We start from the raw sequence: 23,659 nt of genomic DNA, 5'->3' as shown, positions 1-23,659 counted from the left end.
TTTTCGGATAGATCAAGTTTATTCTGTAATCTATTATTGATACCGTTTGATTCTCTTGTATAGTTTAGAAATAATCGAGTGAGATCACTTATAGTTTCAACCCTGTATATAGGTCGGGTTGTATTAACAGACAGATTGGTAAAAAAACAATACTTGGGCAACTCCTTCCCGATAGTTTTCTTTTATAAATAAAGGATATGTTTTTTGCTGTGAATGTTGTACAAAAGGTTATTTATTAAACGGTTTTATTTATTACTAAATGACCTGATGAACTTAGTACAACCTGTAAGAATATCTATATCTGCTTTATTTTCTCGCCGATTTATTAAACCTCTGGACAACGACACATTTCAAAACCAAAATCTCCATAATCGGCCCAACCGCTCTCGAGCTTTAGCGAGACTAACGAACGTTAAATCTAAATATAATAGAAAATTAGGAAACTTAAACATTATCTAATCGGATTTTGCATTAAGTAAGTACACATAAAACTTTTAAACTCTCAAGTAAGTAGCAGCACCTACATAAAACATGACGACGTGGTTACATGAAAGCTAAACACTGAAAAATTTTTATAACATTTAGGTGATAATATTTGCAACAAAAATACATACACAGTTTAGCCTAGACCTTTTAATCATTAATCAGATACAAGGTTATCTATCTAATTGCTCCTATCTGAAAAATCGCAATACACCGGGAACAGCGGCTCATTATGTTGTCACTCGTCACGGCATGAACTCGCTCGCTCGCTAGTGAGCGACCGCTACAAGTCGCTCCACGGCCATGTTACAATAATATTACCGTGGTCGCGCACGCCAGCCGGCAACGGGCCGGGGCGCGGGCGCTGGCGGTGCGCGGCGGCGGCGGCGGGGCGGGGGGGCGCGCGCGGGCCGCTGCCATTGGCCGCGCTCACGTGGCCTGATCGCCGCACCATGGCAACGCTCCTCACTCACCCCGCACTACGCAATTAGATATCGCGAATAGAGCTTGTCCGAATGATACCAGCCTTCGGACGTTGTACAGTCGCTAATATTCTTTACTAAAAGTTTAGTCCCTTCCGGATTTAGATCGTTGTGTGTAGGTAGGTACTTTTATTTAAACGTGTATGAAAAATTGATATTATATTTTTTTGTTATTTAATGAAATACTTACCTTAATGAAAATGCGACAGTATTTGAATGAGAAATAAGTGAGTATTTACTTGTTCTAGGCGACATCCTCAGACAACACATCAAAGTAGTTGAAAGCCTCGCAGTGCCAGAGACCCAGTGAGTGATTTATTATTAAATTGTTTGTCGAAATTAGTTCGATGCGTAGGTTTGAGCCTTCTCTGCGCTCGCCACACCTCGGCGGCGAGGCTGCGGCCGCCCCGCAGGCCTACTCGCGCCGCAGTGTCAGCGGCGGGCTGACGTGCAGACCCCGCACAGGCGACACGCTCGCCGGTCGATAGCCGCGAACCCATAGTATTGCCGGCCACGACCGCCGTGCCGAGCCCCGCGAGCGCGAAGTGCCCGCTCCTCGCAGCCCGGCCCGCGGCCGCTGCACCCGCTGCACCGGCACCACTCGCACGCCACCCTGCCGTCACTTAAAGTTATTTGTATCTTTGTAAGTAGGTACGTAATGGATGCAAACATTACATCAACTTTTTCCCTTGCATGACTAGATACAATTTACTCGTCTGGTATATTGTTAGAGGTATAGCTTTTCTTTCAATCCATTGTATTTATTTCAAACTAATGCAAAATTAAAACTAACCTAACTGGAAACTAATATAATATTTTGAAACATAAATAATGTTTCTCAGTAACTAATATTGAGGAAAACATTCCCTCCAATACATTTATGTTAGGTACCTATATTAATTCTATTTTAGTATAATCTTTCATTTGGTTTCAATTAATCTGTGTAGTTTAAACCTAATAAGACAACTTAGCATATCATGTAGGTATATTGTTTATACCTACTTACGGCTTATTCCATTTTGTTAACCCTGAAATGAGAGGAGCGAACGCACCGCGGAGAGCATTGTTTTAAGGTACATACATACAGTTCCAGACAGCACAATTCACCTGTCGTCGGTCTCGATGTGTTCGGAGTTACGGAGCTTGAAAACAAATGAAACTGCCCGTATCAAACACGGACATTTTTGCTATATTTTTTGTCATTGTTAAATTCTAAACTTTGAAATCGCGATAACAGCAGTAGACTTGAGAATGCAATGTATGGAAGAAAGAAATGTTTGTTTTTAAACTTATTACTTATATAAAAAAATACCCGACGAAGTACGGACATCATATCGATTGCGAATGTGGTGTGACGGCCGCGGCGTGGTGGATACCGTAATAACAACACAGGAGTCATTGTATCGTGGTGGCAACGCGATCGTACGACGTGACGTCACCGCCTCCAGCTGATGCCACCCCCTCCCCGCCGTGCGCAGGCCGGCGGCTTTAGTCTCGCTCGCCATAATACGAATGCCCCATTCCCATTTTGTTTGAGTCATTCCGGCCAAATTACCCTCGCGCGAGGCTCTTTACTTAATTCTACTTCTTAACTATCCACGTTTTGGCTAATTAACAGCAACGCCAAACAATCATTTACTACTTAACTCATGATGCTACAACACATTATGTTGTGTGATAGTAGATAGGTGTAGAATGAATGGACGATTTCAGGCTAAACAGTCGTTGAGTCAGCTCTCAAAATTATTCAAAGCTGATTCACCAAATACGAATCATCGATAAGCTACCGCTGCATGCTTGACTTGATTGATCCAAGTGATTTGACAGGAAAACGATACTGACCATGACCACGAGGATATTTCAAATGAAAAACAACATTGGTTATTTTTTTATACTTAACTAGCTTTCCGCCCGCGGCTTCGCCCGCGTGGAATTTTGTCTGTCACAGAAAAACTTTATCGCGCGCGTCCCTGTTTCAAAAACCGGGATAAAAACTATCCTATGTTCTTTCCCGGGACTCAAACTATCTCTATGCCAAATTTCATCAAAATCGGTTGCGAGGTTTAAGCGGGAAAGCGTAACAGACAGACAGACAGACAGACAGAGTTACTTTCGCATTTATAATATTAGTTGGGATTTACTGCTCTAGAATTTGGCATTACTCGTAACATTCATAAACGTGAGTTTTACTAGAAACGACATAAAGCCTATAAATAACATTTTACGTAGACATTTATTTGCATAAATTAGGAATAATTGCACCGGGTGAGACGCGGCTGGCGGCTGGCTGGTGGGGCGGGGTGGAATTCCCGCGGCTAACCTTGGTGGCGCGTCACGTGGTGCTGCCATGCCGCATTGATTGGGGCAGCCAATGTTATTGTGAGCCAGGCTGCGCTGAGCCGCTGATGACCAAACATTCAATTTAGTTTTGTACATTTTAGTAGAAAAAGTTAACGCTGTACCACCATAGCATACCGTACCATAAAGGCAACAGAACATGAAGGACTTAGTGTATGTTACTGTGACATCCACTGAAGATTTTAAGAGGATATTGGTAGCTGCTGAACAAATAAAAACCTCACTTTCAAAGCGAGTGACAGTGAGTGTAGAAGGTACGTCGTACCTAGGTCTCCCCTACATAAACAAACATTACAAATCCTGTTCAAAGTGCCTACCATTGTTTCGTATGCAAGCATGAAGCCTACGACATACTTCACTCACTGTACTCGCGTTGAAAGTGAGGTTTTTATTTGTTCAGCAGCTACCAATATCCTCTTCCTCAACATTTCAATGGATGTCACAGTAACATACACTAAGTAAGTCCTTCATGTTTGTTGCCTTTTCGATCTAAATTCAATTTACAAATCAAAATGAAAAGGACAATGTTCATTTCTGGCCTGGCGTGGACAAGCTGCTAATGAAAATATGAATTTGCCAAAAATTTTTAATCAATTTTTAAAGTATTCACTTAGTGTAACTTTGTATCAATTTGCCTTCATAAAAATCCATTTTAAATAGTACTTTAAGTGATAATTACAACTTCCTGTCTTTAACACTCAATTCAGTGTTGCCAAAATGAATCTTATCGGTAAGAATCGATTCATATCGATTGTTTTTCGACTATGACAAGTAGTATTTTTTTAAATACGTATTCATTAAAATGACATTTATAAAACGTTTATAATATTCCAATAACACTACCAAAAATATTTAAATAACTAAATGAAACCTTATTTCACACACACCTTATTATACACCTTATTTCGAGTCATCAAAAAATACAATCGATTTTTATATCGATTATTTTTATTCATCACCACATTATTAGCATGGCAACACTGAAAATATTGTCACAGCTGTTATCTGTCATTCGCTTTGTTTTGTATTTTTCATCGTGAGTGTTGTTTAGTTCTCAAAACCAAGTCTTTGCCAAAATAAAAGCAGAAGAGTGTTGTATAAGTTTCCCTTTTGACGACTTTATTTTTTTGACCATGGTCCTCGATGCTTCCCTTCCCGATGACCCTGGCATACTCTCGAACTACGAATCTCACTCAACCAATGACCAATGGCTCACTTTCGGACATCGAACCTTGCCTAAACGCCGACCACGGCTTACGTATGGACTCCGACCCGAGCCCCAATGTTAACCCCAGCCCGATTTTGGATAATGCAACCAGCAATTCCTCAATCTCATGAGGAACCTATGATATGTATCAATTGTATAGCTGACATGATGCAGAGGAGGCGACATAGCCTAGAGCTTATTAAGTTCAGTTGGTTATAATGTCAGTGGATGACTCCTCAGCTGGTAAGTTATTGAATGAGCGTGTGGACTTGTTGAATACCTTTTACAATGTATTTGATCAACTACCTTTACCGTAGATTACCATAATCCTAATAAAACTTTTTTTTTAGATTGATAACAGCAGTGTATGTTGTCACTCATGTTGGACCGTGGCCACGGTGTGGCTCTGCACCAATCAAGGACAAATAATATTTCAAATGAAGAAGCAACCACTAGCACTGGTCACAGTTAACGTGGATTATCTTTGTTACAAATACGTTCCATAGACTGCATATTAACACGGAAAGAGAATCACATATTCGAAAATAATGTAATAATGGAACAGATTTCACCTCGTCAAGTAAGTTTTTTCATAATTATTTTCATTATATTTTATTAAAGACATTGGCTTGATATATTTGAACAAAGTGTATATTTTTTTCTATAATATACAAATACTTCTTACTGATAGATAAAAATTGACATCACATCTCAATATCTCAAAGAATGAATTTGAAAGATACCATAATTAATTTCTTTGTTTCAGCTCTGGGGATCAGACCAAATATGTCATCCCTGATGGCAGTGAGCTGATCGAGCTGCTACACATGCTGTGGAGCCCCAACAAACACATGATGGGACGAGGATTCATTTGTCCTTATATTGGCCGAATAACAGTAGGTTGCTGTGCTCATGTTATGACAATTTTGTGGTTTTTGAGCTGGGCAAGGTATCAGGAACATGTATTTCCACCTGCCTAGTTCCTAGACAATATTTTGTTGACCCATGAGTCAGATTAAAATAATAATAATAATAAAAAATGGTGTTTTATTTTGCTTCTAACCTTTCTAGTCTTAAGCAAAAAACAATTTTTTTAAGGACTTGGATACAAAATGACATTTATATTATGTTTCTTACTGGTATAGACTATTTAATAAATAACAAATTACATGCTGTAATGTCTGTCCATCTCAGGCCAAAGGTCCCATACTAAGTGGGCATAACCCTTTTGTCCTTACAACGCTCTTAGGCTATTTTTTTTTAAAACAGCAAAGAAAGTTGATAACTTTTGTAACTTTTTGGAAAGCTTTTATGAAACTCGTTAGTTATTCTACTAATTTGTACGCCAACTTCCATTCAGTTTTTTTCCAATACCTTACGGTGAAGTAATTATTGCTACCGTTTAGTTCTGAGATTTGTAAGCTTTGGGCAAGCACTTCTTTTTTAAATGATTCCTAATTTTTCAGCTTTTAGAAAAGTTTCAATTCATTGTTTAGAGTAGAGTAGTTTATTCACAATTAATGGTTTTTGGTAACAAGTCAGTAATTTCTAAAAAAATCTAATAACTTAGTAAGCATCCAGTTTTGACCCCTGTTTTACTGGACTTAATTTGTAGCTATGACTTCTATAATATATTATAGTATGCTTCTATAATATATTATTGTAAATCCCTTTCAAGGAATAGGTCGAGTTTCCCTGTCACCCTGTATGTTATGTATAATGTATATTGTATAGTACAATATAGTATAGATAGATCAAAATCCACTCGGGCGAAGTCGCCGGCAGAAATAACTAAAATGTAATGATTTCATGATAAGCGTTAATTAAATAAAGGATTCCAATTTTCTAGCCAACATATTACATTGCTGTTTGGAGTACCTAATAAAAATACTTTTACTGAAGAGTCTGCCACGATTTCTACGAGTGAAACTGCGCGAGCGGTCTACGTCAGATATCGTGCGGTCTTCACGACACCAACTCACGACACTTCATAATATACTGAATGCGTGTGAACGGAAAAGATATAGAGTAAAAATATTTGTACAACGAGTTACTTAAAAGAGACTTGATTGTGGAAACAACCACTGTTAATTTACTTGCTTGATTATTGCGCCCAATCGTATTTTTAATGATAGAGATCATATCACAATGTATATTGCATTGATTTATAATATCTGTAACAGTCAAGATATCGCCACTTACTGTTTCACTGCATGTTGGTTAGTATTAAAATATTATTAAATAACTAGCGGCCGCCCGCGACTTCGTACGCGTGGATCCCGTTTTACCCCCTTCATCTATCTTACGCGGTTTAGATTTTTTCATACAAATGTTTTTTCCCGCTAACTCCCGTTCCCGTGACAATTTTGCAATATCCTGTTGTAACTAAGCTTTAAGTTTACTAAGGTACCTGCATGCCAAATTTCAAGCGTCTAACTTAACACCAGGTGCGATTGCGGTCAAATACCTGCCTTGTCTAGCATAAAAAAAAAACAAGCGGTTTAGATTTTTCATACAAAAGGATTTTCCCGCTAATTCCCGTTCCCTTGGGAATTTCGGGAATCCTTGTTGTAACTAAGCTTTAAGTTTACTAAGGTACCTACATACCAAATTACAAGCGTCTAACTTAAGCGGTTTAGATTTTTCATACAAAAGGATTTTCCCGCTAATTCCCGTTCCCATTGGAATTTTGGGAATTCCTTGTTTTAACTAAGCTTTAAGTTTACTAAGGTACCTACATGCCAAATTTCAAGCGTCTAACTTAAGCGGTTTAGATTTTTCATACAAAAGGATATTCCCGCTAATTCCTGTTCCCGTGGGAATTCCTAAGTATACTATAACCTGCCCAGGAGTATGAAGAATAATTGTACCAAGTTTCGTTAAAATCCGTCGAGTAGTTTTTGTTTCTTTAAGGAACATACAGAGGAGATCCGTAAACGAACCAAAGTCGCTGACATAGCCCGACGTATTAGCAAGCTGAAGTGGCAATGGGCAGGGCACATAGTACGCAGAACTGACGGCCGATGGGGCAGAAAGGTTCTGGAATGGAGGCCGCGTACCGGAAAACGCAGCGTGGGACGTCCACCTACAAGGTGGACCGACGACATCGTAAAGGTAGCAGGGAAGCGCTGGACGCAGGCCGCTACCAATCGATCAACATGGAAAGCATTGGGGGAGGCCTATGTTCAGCAGTGGACGTCCTGTGGCTGAAATGATGATGATTATGATGATGAAGGAACATACAGACAGACAGACAGACAAAAATTTTACTGATTGCATTTTTGGCATCAGTATCGATCACTAATCACCCCCTGATAGTTATTTTGAAAATATATTTCATGTACAGAATTGACCTCTCTACAGATTTATTATAAGTATAGATTTATTTATTTCAATCACATTGGGATCATATTATTTTAGGTTAGTGAATATATTTATAAACTTCCTCAAAAATTTGTGATAGAGCATTGCCAAATTGAAAAATATGTTTTCGTAGGTAATACCTATTTTACGAATAAAATTACAAACTGTAAGGTTAATAGCACACAACATTATTTCATCAATATTTTTTCGTCTTTTGGGGTTTTGTCTATATTCAAAAAATATAAGTCACTAAATCGTCATTATTTCACACTACTCGACTCTACATTTAGTAGATGTTAGTACGTGATTTTAAAGAGTGCCTTGTTACCTACTTAAGAAATTAGTTTTTCAATGATTTATTTTTGTTTTATACAAGTAATAAATAAATAAATAAATAAATAAATCTTTAGACAATTTCACACATCGCCAGCTAGCCCCAAAGTAAGCAACTTAATGCTTGTGTTATGGGTGCTAACTTAACAGATATACTACCTATATACTTTTTTTTAATACATACATATTATACATATTAACACCCAGACCCGTCACAGAAATTAAAATTCATCATTTCAATTTCTGCCCGGCCGGGAATCGAACCCGGGACCTCTTGGCATAGTAGCACGTTCTGAACCACTACACCAAACGGCCGACAAGTAATAGGCAGCTAGTCCTCTGTGGTCGAGGATTCCGGGATAAGTAGCTTACACCTTCGGCCTGATAATCACTTATTAGGTGAGATGCAGGCCAAGAGTTTCCTCGTTGTGACTTGTGGATGATACAAATTATTAAATGACGATGAAATGCATTGTACAGTTTCCCTTTACCAGATGGGCATTCTTTTCTGCACTTGATATGCACTCAAAGCAAACCTATACTTTTTTAATAAGAACATCGCGACAGGGTAATGTGGTTTCCAATATACAATGTTTTATTAAAGACTTAACAGCTTCTGCTTGCGGTGGTAGCAGATTGTCTAGTATACCCCTTAAAAACTATGTACCTATTTATTAATGCCACAAAAATAATAATAAGTACATATATCGGCTGTAGCAACTTTAGTCCCTGTACAAACATTCATCTCCTATCTAAAGTACTATTTCTTACATACCAGATTAAATATACAGGATGAAATTTTGTAATGCCACCTGGAGGGAAAGTACTCTTAATACTGTAGATAGAACATTTTACTCAAAGAAAACATTCTTTTATTTTTGAAAAGAAAGAGAACTGCATTCAAAGATATTCTAAAAATTTTCGATTATTCAATTCCATATCATACAATTTTCTGTAAATAATTAAAATAATTTAAGATTTCATGGTTTTTCTTACATTTGATTTATCAAGTTTTGTTAGAGAGATTTCATCCTTATACTTAACCCTAACGATCGATGCAATAAAAATACAGGGTGTAATTTTTAACATAGTTGGTTCGATTCCCGGGTGTGGCAAGCAAATTTTTAGAAATCTTTGAATACAGTTCTATTTCTTTTCCTAAATTAAGGAATGTTTCCTTTGAGTAAAATTTTCTATCTACATGTATTATGAGTACGTTCCCTCTAGGTGGCTTTACAAAATTCCATCCTGTATACGAGTAACTATGTGCCTTTTATCCAAGTCTGTTTAGCTGTTCTGGTGTGATTAAGCATTTAAATACTTTTGCTATAGCGAAATAGCTGCAATAAGCGCACATAAAAAAATATTAAGTAATATTCCAAAGTTCAGATTTTTAATTAGACTTTAGTGTTAGTAATTATTACCTGAGCAGTTATAGTCTAACAGGAGATTTTGTTAAAGTAAACGCTTATTCTTCTTGCTTATCCCATTTTTGTTTTTTTAAGTACGTAAGTAAGTACCTATCTATTGACTTTTCATGTCATAAGTAATTTGGCTGAAATGAGCCGGACGAACGCACGTCACTCAATTAAAAAAAAAGTATATAGATACTTGTTACCTACAGAGGCGTGGGAGTAATTGTTGTTAGATAGATGTGCCGAGAGACAAGCCAGGCTTGAGTAGTAGTGGAAGATGGTTCATTGGCTGCATTGTGGAGGGTAACAAAGGGCCGCCGCGCAGGGAGCTGATGGCCGCAATTGGCACACAAAGGCGCTCATTGCCCGTCTCCGCCGTAGGCCTGTGCGCGCCCAATCACACGTTTACGACGCATTATAACACTATTTTCATATTATTTTATTACCTAACAAAAAACAGAACCCAATAAAATACTTGTGCAATGTGGCCACTTAGAGTTGGGATGTCGATGGGCCGAAACCAAGATCCTACCTACCTACTTATTTAATTTGAAAAGGCAATAATGTCTATTAGGATCTGAACCCCGCAACTTTTAAAGATTTTGTTTTTTTTTCTGTCTGAATGACTTTTTGCTGAGATATAGTTAAATAAATAGACACCACTAATTTTTTAGGTAATTTGGGCTACCGGCCTACCGGGTTCGTATATAATACCTAAAGAACGATAATTACTTATTTGCCAACGTTTTATAAAACACGCACACGAGCATGAAACCGATCAGATGCATGTGAATAAATTATAAATAAACTTTATTTCTTTAATCTCTCTGCATGTGTCGTAAAAAAGTGTGGAAAATTTCAGCAAATGTTCAGGCGGCTGGGTGCGGAGCCCGGCCCCGCACCTGCCGCGTGCGCCCGCGCTGACCCGCCGCGTGATGCGCACGCCGCGCCATTGCGTCTCAATCGCGGGTCACAGCTTCACCCGCGCGCAGATAATCGGAGGTCGAAGCGGACACGAGCTGCGTCTTCCGACTCCCACATTCGCCCGCCCGGCTTTCACGCTCCCCAGACCTTTGTGCCCGTGAAACTTCCTTATCGCACACATCACCGCGACACGCGAGTTTGTCGTTGCGTGAATGTGTCGTTCCGTAGTCGTAACATTTTCTATCTCAATTTCGTAGTTTGCGAGAGAATCGCAGCTGATCGAGTAGATAGCTGACGTGTAGGCGTAATCAATGTTAGAGGGGTGAAAACGTCTAGGAAGATTACGGCGACCTTGGTCGTCCTTGCGCGATAACCCGCGGCGACCTCGACCCTGCTATCGCACCCTTTTAACGCTCCGGCCGGCGGCCGCGGCAGCACTCCGCTCGCGGCTCGCGCTCGCCACACACTCCCGCGCACTCCGCTTCCGACACTCAGTAGCGATCGACGTCGCGCATGAAAGTCCCCTGGACGCGGTGCCACCGTCCTTCGAGGTACCCTCTGCCGACCGATGGACTTTCAGTTTCGTTCGGACAGTGCGTCGAACTGAAGTGCTCGTTTCGTTACAGATAGTTAAGAGCTAAGCCACAATGCCGAGTGCGACGGTAAACGGAAAGAAGGGCCCCTGCGGCGCCTGCGACGACGACATCGTGCTGACCGGCATCTCGGGCCGCCTGCCCGACTCCAACTCCATCGAGGAGTTCGCCAAGAACCTCTTCGAAGGCGTCGACCTCGTCACAGCTGACGACCGCCGCTGGCCACCAGGTACGCTTCTTTTTTCTTTTTTTTTGTGTTTGACACTGGTTTAGAATTTCACTTTTCCAACTTAACAACAAAATATTTGTACTTATAGAAAATAAGTGACAATATTCACTTCGGTTATTAAAACTAAAGAGTTCCTAAAGCGAAAGTATTTTAATTATATAATATTTTTTTACATTTTCTTCAATACATTGTAGAAAAGTAAAATTTGAGTTCAGATTTAATTCATTCTTTAGAAATTAAGGCAGAGTATATTTACTATATTAATTTATTAATTAATTTTTAATTAATATATTAATTTATTAAATGGGCCATAGGCTTGAAGGGCAAGTTGACGAATTACATGTTTCTATTGATCTGTCGTGCTATATAAATAGAGCTTACTAGAAGCTACGTTATGCTTCTTCTTAATACTTAACTAATTCTTTTCCTGTGATATGTTTTCCAAAGGTCAAAATGAAAGTCAAACAGCCTACAACAAGTTACAATCTATTGTTATTGTTTTAAAAGTTTTTCAAAATTTAAATCGAAAATAAATGGAAAAAAATAATATTGAAATTTTCTTGACAACACATTAACTAAACGTCGTCATACAATGTGAAGGACACGTACGATCTATTGTTTTTTTTATTTGACATTATGCTTAATAAGTTGGAAAATCCAACGTCCTTACAAGCCACAACTTAAATGCTGAAAATGAAAAAAAAAAGACAAATATAAATTAAATAATTATTCATTTTACCCGTCTTATAAGTTTTGCTTTGGTTTATTTACTCAGTTTTTTATTTCTGAACAACACACTATAATTATTTATTTATTTTATAGAAACCAACAGCGATACATTGAAAATGTTAGATAAGATTTAGACTGATAGTATAATTAGATTCATTTTAATAAGAATAGATTCTCATTGCACACATTTGCATTTGAAAAATAAAATGAGATAAGATAGTGTTTACGAACCAGTAGGAAATTAAATTTAAACGTGCAGTGAAGCTGATGAAATGTAACATTGGATGGCGCATTCGACCTGACGGCCTTTGGTATCTAATCGACAAGTAGTCAACACAAGGTGCTAACCTCTTATATCATTATACATCTAGAGTTTTGTTCTACCTACAAGTTTCATGGCAGTTCCTTAATTTGAGTTAATCGTTGGTTTGACTGAGAATTATAATTATCTTTATATTCCATAATACGGTTTAAATTCTAGGTATTTATGATATACGGCGCGGCGTAGTACTTGACTTATGTTTTTTATTTGTATCTACCCAATAGTGTCGTGTACTACTGCCAGTACTAATTGACATTGTCAAGCTAGATAGATGTCCGCCGGCGTGTTGGTGCGGTAGAGTGCGCGCGCCGTAGCGCGTAGTACACGCATCGTAGGGCCTCTCGTAGTATCGAGCACTGCTACTGACGCTACTGTACTCCGAAAGTTTCGTAGCAACTATCCCTTTTGAATATAATATTATTCCAAAATGTATCATTTTTCTTTTAACGGCACTCGGCATCATCATGTTTCATGTATTTTGTTTGGCATAATATGTGATTGACAGATTAGTACTAATAGGCTATCAGGAAACTTAAGTAATTTCCTTATTTATCACAAATAAATTGTTGTACTTACTATTTTCTTTTTGCAAAGTTCTTACAAATTCTCCATTAGATATATGGTTCTGTGGTCAGTGCGTTCTGCTATCAATCTAGTGACTAGTTTACTTAGAGTATTATAAATATCATTTTCGGATCTTGGTCCGTCGCATCAATAGGCTAGATGACAAAATTTCAATTATTTGTCCGTCAGACAGATAATTAGAAAATATTAGACTCATATTTTTTATTTTCTTTCATAATTAAATAATAACAGTGCTACTACATACATACTAATACATCGAGTTGAAATGGTGCGATACGTCACGCTTGAGTAGAATTTTTACTCAAAAGTGACGTCACGCGACATTTCAACTCAATATAATACTGTCATTATTGAGTTATGGAAAAAATTAAAAAATATGAGTCTAATATTTTCTAATTATCTGTCTGATGACGGACTAAATAGAATTTAGATTTAATTACCCAGTCATCATCCCTATTTTATAAAAAAAATTGCTTGCCGCAATATTTTACACGTAAAAAAAAGTACGGACACTATTGTGTCCGTACTTTTTTTTACAAAACGACAAGTAAAAATCTGTCAAAATTCTAAGGAGAAAAAATATTTTCATTAATATTTGTGTAAAAACTGCAAGCATTCTGAGGGTTTTAAGTGTTGTGACGTACACTAGTACTACTTAGGTTGCCGATACAAAAAAAAAACAGAATGATTTCAAAAATTGTGGTCGTGGTTATTTAAAATATACATTTTTGAAGAATTTCATAATTTATTTTGTAATTAAAAAATTGGCCAAGTGCAGTGTAGGGTTCACACAATATATTTCAGAAGCAAGCAATTACTTCATCTAAAGTCACTTTTAATATTTTCTTCTAAGGAGTTTTTACTAGTTAAGAAATTTTATAATACATGAGTTAAATAACTATTACTCTTAAACTAACTGATGTATCTTAACCGCTATAGTTTTCCTTGAAAGTTCATAAAAAGTAGTATTATTACGAATTTTTACAGATTTTTAAAGCCAACAGTTTAGTTTTTAGAGGGGGGACGCCCTACTCGAACAAAAATTGGCACTTTAAACTTGAATCATTTGCAAACAGATCTCTAAATGGAAAAATAGTCTTAGAAACCCCTAAGCCATTTTAAAAGACTGAAGAACTGACAGATCCAACAACACCCCACACGATGGGCATAGAAGATGAAAAAAAAACATCCCCACTTTATGTAGAGGAGCTACCCTAAAAATTTTTTTTTCAAAATTTTATTTTATCGTTTTGTCCGCGTGATTAATATACATACCTCCACAAAATTACAGCTCTCTAGTGCCAATAGTTTCCAAGCATAACCTCGGACAGACAGACAGACATATCGAAACTATAAGGGTTCCTTGTCAGGACTACGGAACCCTAAAAAGAAAATGGATTTTTTGACCAATTCCAATTGTCCACCCCACGGCACCCAGCTTATCGTTGAATTTGGGGACACGTTGTATTTGATAGAGGTCTACTGTTTATTGCACACCACAAAAAATGACAAATGAAAGAAACATAAAATTTAAACAGCACTATAAAATTTAGGATATAATTTTACTAATATTAATAAAATTCAACGTCCAATGAATCGGAAAAATATTCGAAGATTAGTGCTAATGTTTATTTTGTCTGTTTGACTAATGCTGCAAGTTCAATGTCGTCACGTCAGCACCATGTTTATCAACAATTGAAGTATCGCGTGAGCGCTGCGCCCGCGCCCGCCCCGCGCCCCGCGCCGCGCGCTGATCGCCGCCGATCGCGCGATAAGCTAATGACGGACGGAGCGAATCTGCAGCTCCTCTTGTTCGCTCTCGCGCATAGCGCACTATCTCTCGCATCATCTCGCCGGAGCGCTACTTTGGCGTTGTTAACTCAATAATGACCGAATTGATGTAGGTGTTCGTGGCCGAAATGACGTGCTACAATTTAGCTCGGCGCTTGTTTCGCATCGGCACTGCCGACTTCCCGAAGTGGCAAATTACTAAGCTGCTCGCTACAATACGTCACCGCTGAATTGCAAAAAATAAAATAATTATTTAAATAATAATAATTATTTGTATTAGTATTGCTGTTGGTTTTCCAAATAAAATAAATAAATAATCACACCTAAAACTATACTTATTGATGAATAGAAATACTTAATTATTTAGCACACAAAGTGTTTCAAATAATACAAGCAAAAAACAAAAGTGATGACCAGACTGCGAGAAAGTGTATTAAAATATGTATGTATAAACATTTGCGCATAAGAAGTGACAGCAAAATACTCTACAATGAACTACAGAATAGGAGTACTTCACTTCGAAGTATGGAGATAAATATAGTACAGCAGGGCAGCGATCCTACGATTGTCTGGTGTACAAGTAGCTTAGTTAGCTTACTCCCACGGGCAAGATCCAATCTAATTTTTTACTTCTATAATCGAATCTTGAACTGTAACGAGGTTAGCAGGCTAGCCTCGGATGGATGCGGCGGCGACGCGCGCGCCGGGTCGTTGCTTCCCTCCGATTTAATTGGCCACATTATGACAGACTGTACGTGATGCGACCCGCTCCTGATCGCGATCTGAGAGTCCGCCACTTCCGTTATTTATTATTATGAATTGCATGACGCATAATGTTTGCGTTCACCGACCGCCGACTGATATACGGACGATCAATCGATACTATTGCATAAATAATTCTAACACTGGCGGGAATATCAGCTGCGTTTTGTTAAATACAATTTATATAGGTGAAGCCGTTAATTGATTGCTAAGCTTAAGTACTATTGCTACAGACTGATACATTCTATCAATTTGACAATCGGCGATAGTTTAGGAGACCTGCGTGATCAGGATTGATTTTAGTAATCATGACTAAGCAAAGATAAAGAAACCGAAATTAAAATAAATAAAATTAATATTTCTTCGTAACTATTTATTACGCAGGCTAGATAAGAGTCGGTACTACCAGGGTACCTATGACTTGAGTTACGTTACTACGACATAACTGTAACATACTTACAGTTTATCAGTCACGCGATTTATTGCAGCGTTTTTTATTAAGTTATGCATAAATGTGGCCCCTCCATCTTCCAGCTAATTACTTGTCGATTCTATTGTATAACGCGCGTGTTCTTTGTGCAATAATACCTAGCTGTAACATCTTACCATAAACTACTTAAGTTAGTACTAGAATAAAACAAATAGTATTGACTATTCAAGTTATTTTTGCAAAGTACACAAGAGACGATGTTCTTCCGCAAGCTACATGCGCACGCAATCGGGTGCTGACGGTGACGTGTGCCATACTCATTAACGATTATACAAAACAGTGTAATATTTGTTGACGGTTTGCGAAAACATTCAACATAGTTCCTGCATTGACTTTTCGCTTTTACAAGCGACAACCTTGCCGAAAAAACCCTAAATGTAACCATCTTCTGCGTCATTGGCTAGTTGTTTAACGCGCGTGCGTCAAAATTACCTACCTACTTAAATTCTATAGCAAACGATGCGAGACAATCATCGCTGCTCTCTGACATGACATAATAACTTGATCAAATATAAAATCGAGCGGTATTTAGGATTAGTTTTGATTTTGATATTTTTGCATGCATAGCTTTTGGAATTGGCGTTAAATTGCAAGTCCAGTCAGGTGAGAAAAAAAACAGTAAAATAATATTTACGCCGTACTCAACAAATATTAATTAATATTTATGAAATACATTATTATTTCCGATTTGCGAAAATCTTATTTGATATTGTATTTAATTTTATGGCAACTTAAATACTTACATAATAATATGCGTTGTAGTGATAGACTAATTGTTGTTGGTGGTCAGAAGAAACCCTAGGAATAGCCAACCTTCAGTCTCTACATAATAAGTGGTCATAAGAAAAAACTTTCCTCTAAATAACAAAGCAAGTGGATCTGAATTACAAACAGCACCAAGGCCCTGAAAACGTTCCTAACAAGGTTTTCTCTCGATCATCATACTTATCCTCTCCATCACTTGTGACGCACTGAGATATGCGTGCCCCAGACTGTGCGGAGACCGCGCTCGGTGCATAACTTAATTACTTGTGACTATAAAGAGCAAGGCATTGGCAATGTTACGAGTACATAGTTATGCATTACCCGCGCACTGACTGGCTAATCTACGGCCAACACAACAACATTTATCTAAAAAAAATTGCGTATACTGAAAAGTTTTATAGCAGTTCAAATTCATGTGTTATTATTTCCTAAGAAAACATTTATTTTATTTCATTTTCACGATCAATTAATTTGATTAAATTAAAAGGCACCAGTTATTTTAAAACATCAAATTACGTTTAGCATAAAATGTTTAATTAATATTAATACTCGAAAACATAATAATGTAATGGTGGTAAGCATTTGTCGTTTTGTTATTTTCGAAGCCGGTGACGGCTCGGCCTTGACTCAAGCATAGCTCTTGACATCGCAAACACAAACTCCTGCGTCAGTTGCGCGTCGTCGGATTTATAGGTAGGTTGTAAAAAACCGGTTACACGCTGTTAGGGATCCCCGTCTGCGCTTCGTCGTGACCCGCTAACCAAATTTTGACTTGACAACGACTATAAATAATCCTTCGCCTATTTCGCCAATATTTTTACTTTACATTTAATTTACATTATTGCATTTGGCTGCATACGGTTCTTCACTTGAGATGAAGTAGCATTTGAATCAGAGTTAAGGCGGTATATGTATAGGTACTTACAGCTGCAATAACATGAAAATAGAGTCACGACGGAATACCTAATATTTAGTTTTAACACTTTATATGTAACCAAGAGATACATTAAAATTCAATGTCATCTTTAGTCAAGAAGGTAATAGCAAGATCAAATTAAATCACACGGACATCGTAACATTAAGGTTTTGCCCGACAGGGTTGCACGGATTGCCGGAGCGCAATGGCAAGCTCAAGAACCTGGAGCTGTTCGACGCGACCTTCTTCGGGGTGCACGCCAAGCAGGCGCACCTCATGGACCCGCAGCTGCGGCTGCTGCTGGAGACCACGCACGAGGCCATCGTGGACGCCGGCTACAGCCCGGCCGAGCTGCGCGGCTCGCGCACCGGCGTCTACGTCGGCGTGTCCAACTCCGAGTCCGAGGAGATGTGGACGCAGGAGCCCGACAAGATCAACGGCTACGCGCTCACCGGCTGCTGCCGCGCCATGTTCCCCAACCGCATCTCCTACACCTTCGACCTCAAGGGGCCCTCGTACGCCGTGGACACGGCCTGCTCCAGCTCGCTGTTCGCGCTGGCGCAGGCCTTCACGGCCATCCGCGCCGGCCACTGCGACGCGGCCATCGTGGCCGGCTCCAACCTGTGCCTGAAGCCCGGCAACTCGCTGAACTTCCACCGCCTCAGCATGCTGGCGCCCGACGGGCGCTGCGCCGCCTTCGACGCCAGCGGGCGCGGCTACGTGCGCTCCGAGGCCGTGGTGGCCGTGCTGCTGCAGCGGCGCGGCGCGGCCCGGCGCGCCTACGCCACCGTGCGCAACGCGCGCATGAACACCGACGGCAGCAAGGAGCAGGGCATCACCTTCCCCGCCGGCGCCGTGCAGCAGCGCCTGGCGCGCGAGACCTTCGCCGAGGCGCGCCTGCGCCCGCAGGACGTCGTCTACGTGGAGGCGCACGGCACCGGCACCAAGGTACGTCAAGAAACCAACTCGCCGGCCGGTGTTCCTTCGATCCTTCGATTTAAAAGTCTTTTCGCACTGCGATAACGAATCTCGCATGCCATAAAGAGTTCGCCGACGCTGTGTTTGTGTGCCGCGCGGTCGTGGTTGCGTTTGGCACGTGCACGGCTCTTTTTTATGAACTATTCAAATTCAAAATAATATCACCTACACATCTCCGGTGAACTCTCACGCTGCGCACCAGACATAAACCCATCAGATATGTATATGTATTATTATGCAAATCGGTATTCCTACGTCTACAGCCTACGTCAGCATGTAACTCGTATGTTAATATTTTTTTAGCCCGCGCAGCCAATATGAACACAGTACTCGGCGTTTATCGGCATGATCCTTCTGAATTCGTTTTTTACATCGATCGACGCGCCCGTCATTTAACTAATACAACACCGCGCACAGGTGGGAGACCCGCAGGAGGTGAACGCGATCGCCGACTTCTTCTGCGAGGAGCGCAGCACGCCGCTGCTGCTGGGCTCGGTGAAGTCCAACATGGGCCACTCCGAGCCCGCGTCGGGGCTGTGCTCCGTGGCCAAGATGGTGGTGGCCATGGAGGCCGGCGTCATCCCCGCCAACCTGCACTACAAGAGCCCCAACGCCGAGATCCCCGCGCTCAGCGACGGCCGCATCCAGGTGAGCCGCCGCGCGCACTCGACGCTCGACCGTTTGTTGCTTTACGACATATGCGTTTTATATCGACGTGTTTAGTTCCTGACTGGTGTTATTGACATATAAATCGTTTTAATGTCTACAGATGCCTACGTATGTGTGACGCGGTTAAACCTTTAAGAGCTATAAAATATTAATCGTTTTGAGGTCACACGGTCTGAGAAAAATTTTGTACAAATCACAGTTTTATTTATTTATTTATTACTAGGCATACACAACAAGTAACAATCACAGATAATAAAATAAAATATGCTCAGAACTAGATCATCATTTAATACGGTTTTGACGACCCACTCGAGCGAGGGTCGGCGCTCCGAACGTGAACCCTCATTTTCTTCACGGATCGAAGCTCGCCTACGCTTCAGGACACGACTTAAACGGACGGGTCGATTCCAGGTCGTGGACAAGAACACGCCATGGGACGGCGGGCTCGTGGCGATCAACTCGTTCGGCTTCGGCGGCGCCAACGCGCACGTCATCCTGGAGTCGGAGCGCGGGCGCGCGGCGCCGGCGGCGGCGACCGAGGGCGCTTACGCCGTGCCGCGCGTCGTGGTGGCGTCCGGCCGCACCGACGACGCCGTGCGCCGCCTGCTGGCGCTGGCGCGCGAACACCCCAATGACCGCGCGCTCCACGCGCTGCTGGACCGCGTGCACGCGCACAACATCGTCGGCCACGCGCACCGCGGTTACGCGCTGCTGGCCGACGACGTCGTCGAGGAAGTTGTGGTGAGCGATATTTTTTAATTCATTCAGCATTTTCATCAGTAACAGGTCCCAAACTCAAATCGTATTTAATATTCATCGTAACAAAATCTAGTTAAGCACCTACCTGTTTAATAAAATCTATACAGTCGTGTATTTCAATGCGTGAAGCGCTCTCGATGTGACGAAAGCATTCGTGTGTGGCAGGAAAACGACAGCAGTGAGCCGCGGCCCATCTGGTTCGTGTTCTCGGGCATGGGCTCGCAGTGGGCCGGCATGGCCAGGACGCTGCTGCGCCTGCCGGCCTTCGCCGCCAGCATCGCGCGCTCGGCCGCGGCGCTGCGGCCGCACGGCGTGGACCTGGAGCACGTGATCCGCGACGCGCCCGACGAGGCCTTCGACGACGTCATCGCGTCCTTCGTGTCCATCGCCGCCGTGCAGGTGGCGCTCGTGGACGTGCTGCGCGAGGTGGGCGTGCGCCCCGACGGCATCGTGGGCCACTCGGTGGGCGAGATCGGCTGCGCCTACGCCGACGAGACGCTGACGGGCGAGCAGGCCGTGCTGGCGGCCTACTGGCGCGGCCGCAGCATCGTCGACGCCAAGCTGGCGCCGGGCGCCATGGCCGCCGTGGGCCTGTCGTGGGACGAGTGCGTGCGCCGCTGCCCGCCCGACGTCTTCCCCGCCTGCCACAACGCCAACGACAGCGTCACGGTACGTGTCTCTCTATTATGACTGATAGCATTCGATGCTTCAGATACGCCCGATCCACCTCACAGTTTCGTCCATAGACCGTTTCGTTTTAATGGAGCACGTCGGTCGTTCCGTAGATTTCAGGCCCCGTGGCGTCGGTGGAGAAGTTCGTCGCCGAGCTGGCCGCCGAGAACGTGTTCGCGCGGCGCGTCAACAGCAGCGGCGTGGCCTTCCACAGCAAGTACATCGCCGCCGCCGCGCCGCTGCTGCGCCGCAGCCTGGAGCGCGTCATCACCAACCCCAAGCCGCGCTCGTCGCGCTGGGTGTCCTCCTCGCTGCCGCGCGACCAGTGGAACTCCGACCTCGGTCAGTCGCCTGTTTACATTATGAAAAACTTAATGCAAAAAGACAAATATCGTTCGAACCTAACGCACGTTCCGCTCGTGTCTCACCCGGCGCTCTGCCCGCAGCCAAGATGAGCGACGTGGCGTACCACGTGAACAACCTGCTGTCGCCGGTGCGGTTCGCGGACGCGCTGAAGGAGATCCCGGCGCGCGCGCTGGTGGTGGAGGTGGCGCCGCACGCGCTGCTGCAGGCCGTGCTGAAGCGCGCCGTGCCCGCGCCCGCCGCGCACGTGGCGCTGGTGCGGCGGGACGCGGCCGACGCGCGCCTGCACCTGCTGGCCGCGCTGGGCAGGCTGTTCGCGGCCGGCGCGCAGCCCGCGCTGGGCGCGCTGTACCCCGCCGTGCCCTTCCCCGTGCCGCCCGGCACGCCCGGCCTGGCCTCCAGCGTGCTGTGGGACCACGGCGTGGAGTGGGCCGTGGCCAACTTCGCCGCGCCCGCGCGCTCCGGCGAGAACGTCATCGAGATCGACCTCAACCGCGCCGAGGACGAGTTCCTCGTGGGCCACGAGATCGACGGCCGCGTGCTGTTCCCGGCCACCGGATATTTGGTGAGTCGCCGATTCGACCGTTCGTCGGGCGAAAGATATTAAGCCTAGGCGCAGACCACCGACTTTTGGTTGTCTGATAGTTGGGTCGGGCTGTTGATCACATTCACCTTACAGCGATTTGGTATCGTCCGATTTTTCATACAAATTTGAATCGGGCCCAACTATCAGCCAACTAAAAATCGGTGATCTGCGCCTAGGCTAGGTCTTTGACGATCTCGGATCGTCGACACCAAATTTTATTGTTTAGGTTGAGTTGCACCACCTCATTTTAACCGTAACGATAACGACAACCGGTGCTTTTTGTACCTATGAAGTTTGACAGATTTTTCACATTTGTCCAAGTTAAACCCAGTTAGCAACCCAGCTTCAGCGTTCGATGGACGATTTATTGAGTACAAAAGTACTGATCGAATCATACTCGTTGGGTGTGCGCGCAGACGCTGGTGTGGCGCACCATGGCCAAGCTGCACAACAAGAAGCCGGAGGAGCTGGCGGTGGTGATCGAGAACGTGGCCTTCCGCCGCGCCACCATCCTCACGCGCGACGCGCCCGTGCGCTTCCTCGTCAACGTGCTGGAGGGCACGGGCGAGTTCAACGTGTGCGAGGCCGGCGCCGCCGTCGTCACCGGCACCGTGCGCGTCGCCGCCGACCCCGCCGCCGAGCGCCTGCCGCTCGACGTCGCCGACGTGCCGCCCGCCAACCCCGCTGAGGTATGAGCCACGGACGAAATAAATCAATAAATAAAATTCGAATAATAAAGTATTTCAAAAAGGTAAACTTCGTTCGAGTCGATTTTGACAGCCCCGTGTGTCGACAGATCCCCCTGGAGGAGGACGACGTGTACAAGGAGCTGCGGCTGCGCGGCTACAACTACGGCGGCGCCTTCCGCGGCATCCGCGTGTCCGACTGGCGCGCCACCGACGGCGAGCTGGACTGGAGCGGCAACTGGATCTCCTTCATGGACACCATGCTGCAGTACCTCATCATCTCGCAGAAGGTGCGCCCTCCCGCCCCGCGAGCCCGCGACCCCGCGACCTCGCCCGACACACTGACCGCTCCCTCTGTGCGCAGACCCGCGAGCTGTACCTGCCGACGCGGCTGCAGCGCGTGCTCATCGACCCGGCGGCGCAGGCGGCGGCGGCGGCGGGCGGCGACGCCGTGCGCGTGCGCTGCGTGCACCAGCTCGGCCTCATCGCGGCCGGCGGCGTCGAGATCCGCAACCTCAAGGTCAGCCTCGCGCCGCGCCGCACCAACGCGCAGAACGCGCCCAAACTGGAGAAGTGAGTACATTGAACTTCTTGATTTTTTAACCTAAACTGAAACGGTCGACATCCCCAAAAGAATTTTTGAAAACATGTGCTTTTTAAAAGCCTCCTTGCAAAAATAAATAGAGTTTTACGAGTATTCAAACGACACGACTGAGCCGCTTCGCGGTCCCCAGATACGTGTTCCGGCCGTACGACGACGCGGCCGTGGCGACGGACGACGCCACGCGCTCCAAGCGCGACGCGCTGACCGTGAGCCTGCAGACGGCCGTGGAGAACCTGGCCCTCACGCGCCTCAAGCTGGCCGAGCTGGCGCTGGAGCGGCCGGCCGAGGCGCTGCTCACGCCGCCCGCGCTGGCGCTGCTCGAGGCCGAGCCCGAGCTGCGCGTGGACGCCACCGTGGCCGCCGGCGCCGGCGCCGCCGCCGCCTCCTACTCCGCCGCGCTGCAGCCGCTCGGCGTCAAGGTGCGTGTCGCCACAGAATAATAATAAGTACTACGTACAGAAGTTTTACTTCGCGAAGGTATTTAAAAAAATGTATGCTCAATGTCATTAACAATATGGTGTAATTTAGCCTGTCTCAAGAGTCAAGCAACATTTTGTTGACAAACGTCAGTGATCGGCATTGCGCCGAAGCTATA

The 23,659-nt window shown here is 43.6% G+C and overlaps 1 protein-coding gene across 4 annotated transcripts in view; it reads left to right on the top strand.

Moving 5' to 3' along the window:
* Positions 1-973: 973 nt before the first annotated feature.
* The window catches only part of FASN1 (Fatty acid synthase 1), a 29,777-nt gene continuing 7,091 nt past the window's right edge, over positions 974-23,659 (top strand). Inside the window, exons 1-13 of one of the 4 annotated variants that reach the window (XM_028304735.1) lie at positions 974-1,084; positions 1,214-1,271; positions 11,192-11,387; positions 17,929-18,695; positions 19,143-19,373; positions 19,806-20,135; positions 20,319-20,822; positions 20,939-21,167; positions 21,272-21,753; positions 22,191-22,463; positions 22,571-22,750; positions 22,825-23,033; positions 23,195-23,483. In XM_028304735.1, coding sequence (XP_028160536.1) covers positions 11,213-11,387; positions 17,929-18,695; positions 19,143-19,373; positions 19,806-20,135; positions 20,319-20,822; positions 20,939-21,167; positions 21,272-21,753; positions 22,191-22,463; positions 22,571-22,750; positions 22,825-23,033; positions 23,195-23,483 — 3,669 coding nt within the window. In that variant the 5' untranslated portion in view covers positions 974-1,084; positions 1,214-1,271; positions 11,192-11,212. Of the gene's footprint in view, positions 1,085-1,213; positions 1,272-1,373; positions 1,617-10,777; positions 11,117-11,191; positions 11,388-17,928; positions 18,696-19,142; positions 19,374-19,805; positions 20,136-20,318; positions 20,823-20,938; positions 21,168-21,271; positions 21,754-22,190; positions 22,464-22,570; positions 22,751-22,824; positions 23,034-23,194; positions 23,484-23,659 lie in introns of those variants that run through there. The other 3 variants (XM_028304734.1, XM_028304733.1, XM_028304732.1) reach the window with 3 other exon arrangements.

The sequence above is a fragment of the Ostrinia furnacalis genome, unplaced genomic scaffold, assembly GCF_004193835.3.
Source record: "Ostrinia furnacalis isolate ACB-3 unplaced genomic scaffold, ASM419383v2 OfSCF1491, whole genome shotgun sequence".
NCBI classification, from domain to species: domain Eukaryota; kingdom Metazoa; phylum Arthropoda; class Insecta; order Lepidoptera; family Crambidae; genus Ostrinia; species Ostrinia furnacalis.
The sequence above is the reverse complement of the archived record's forward strand: the minus strand, read 5'-3'. Positions and strand labels throughout refer to the sequence as shown.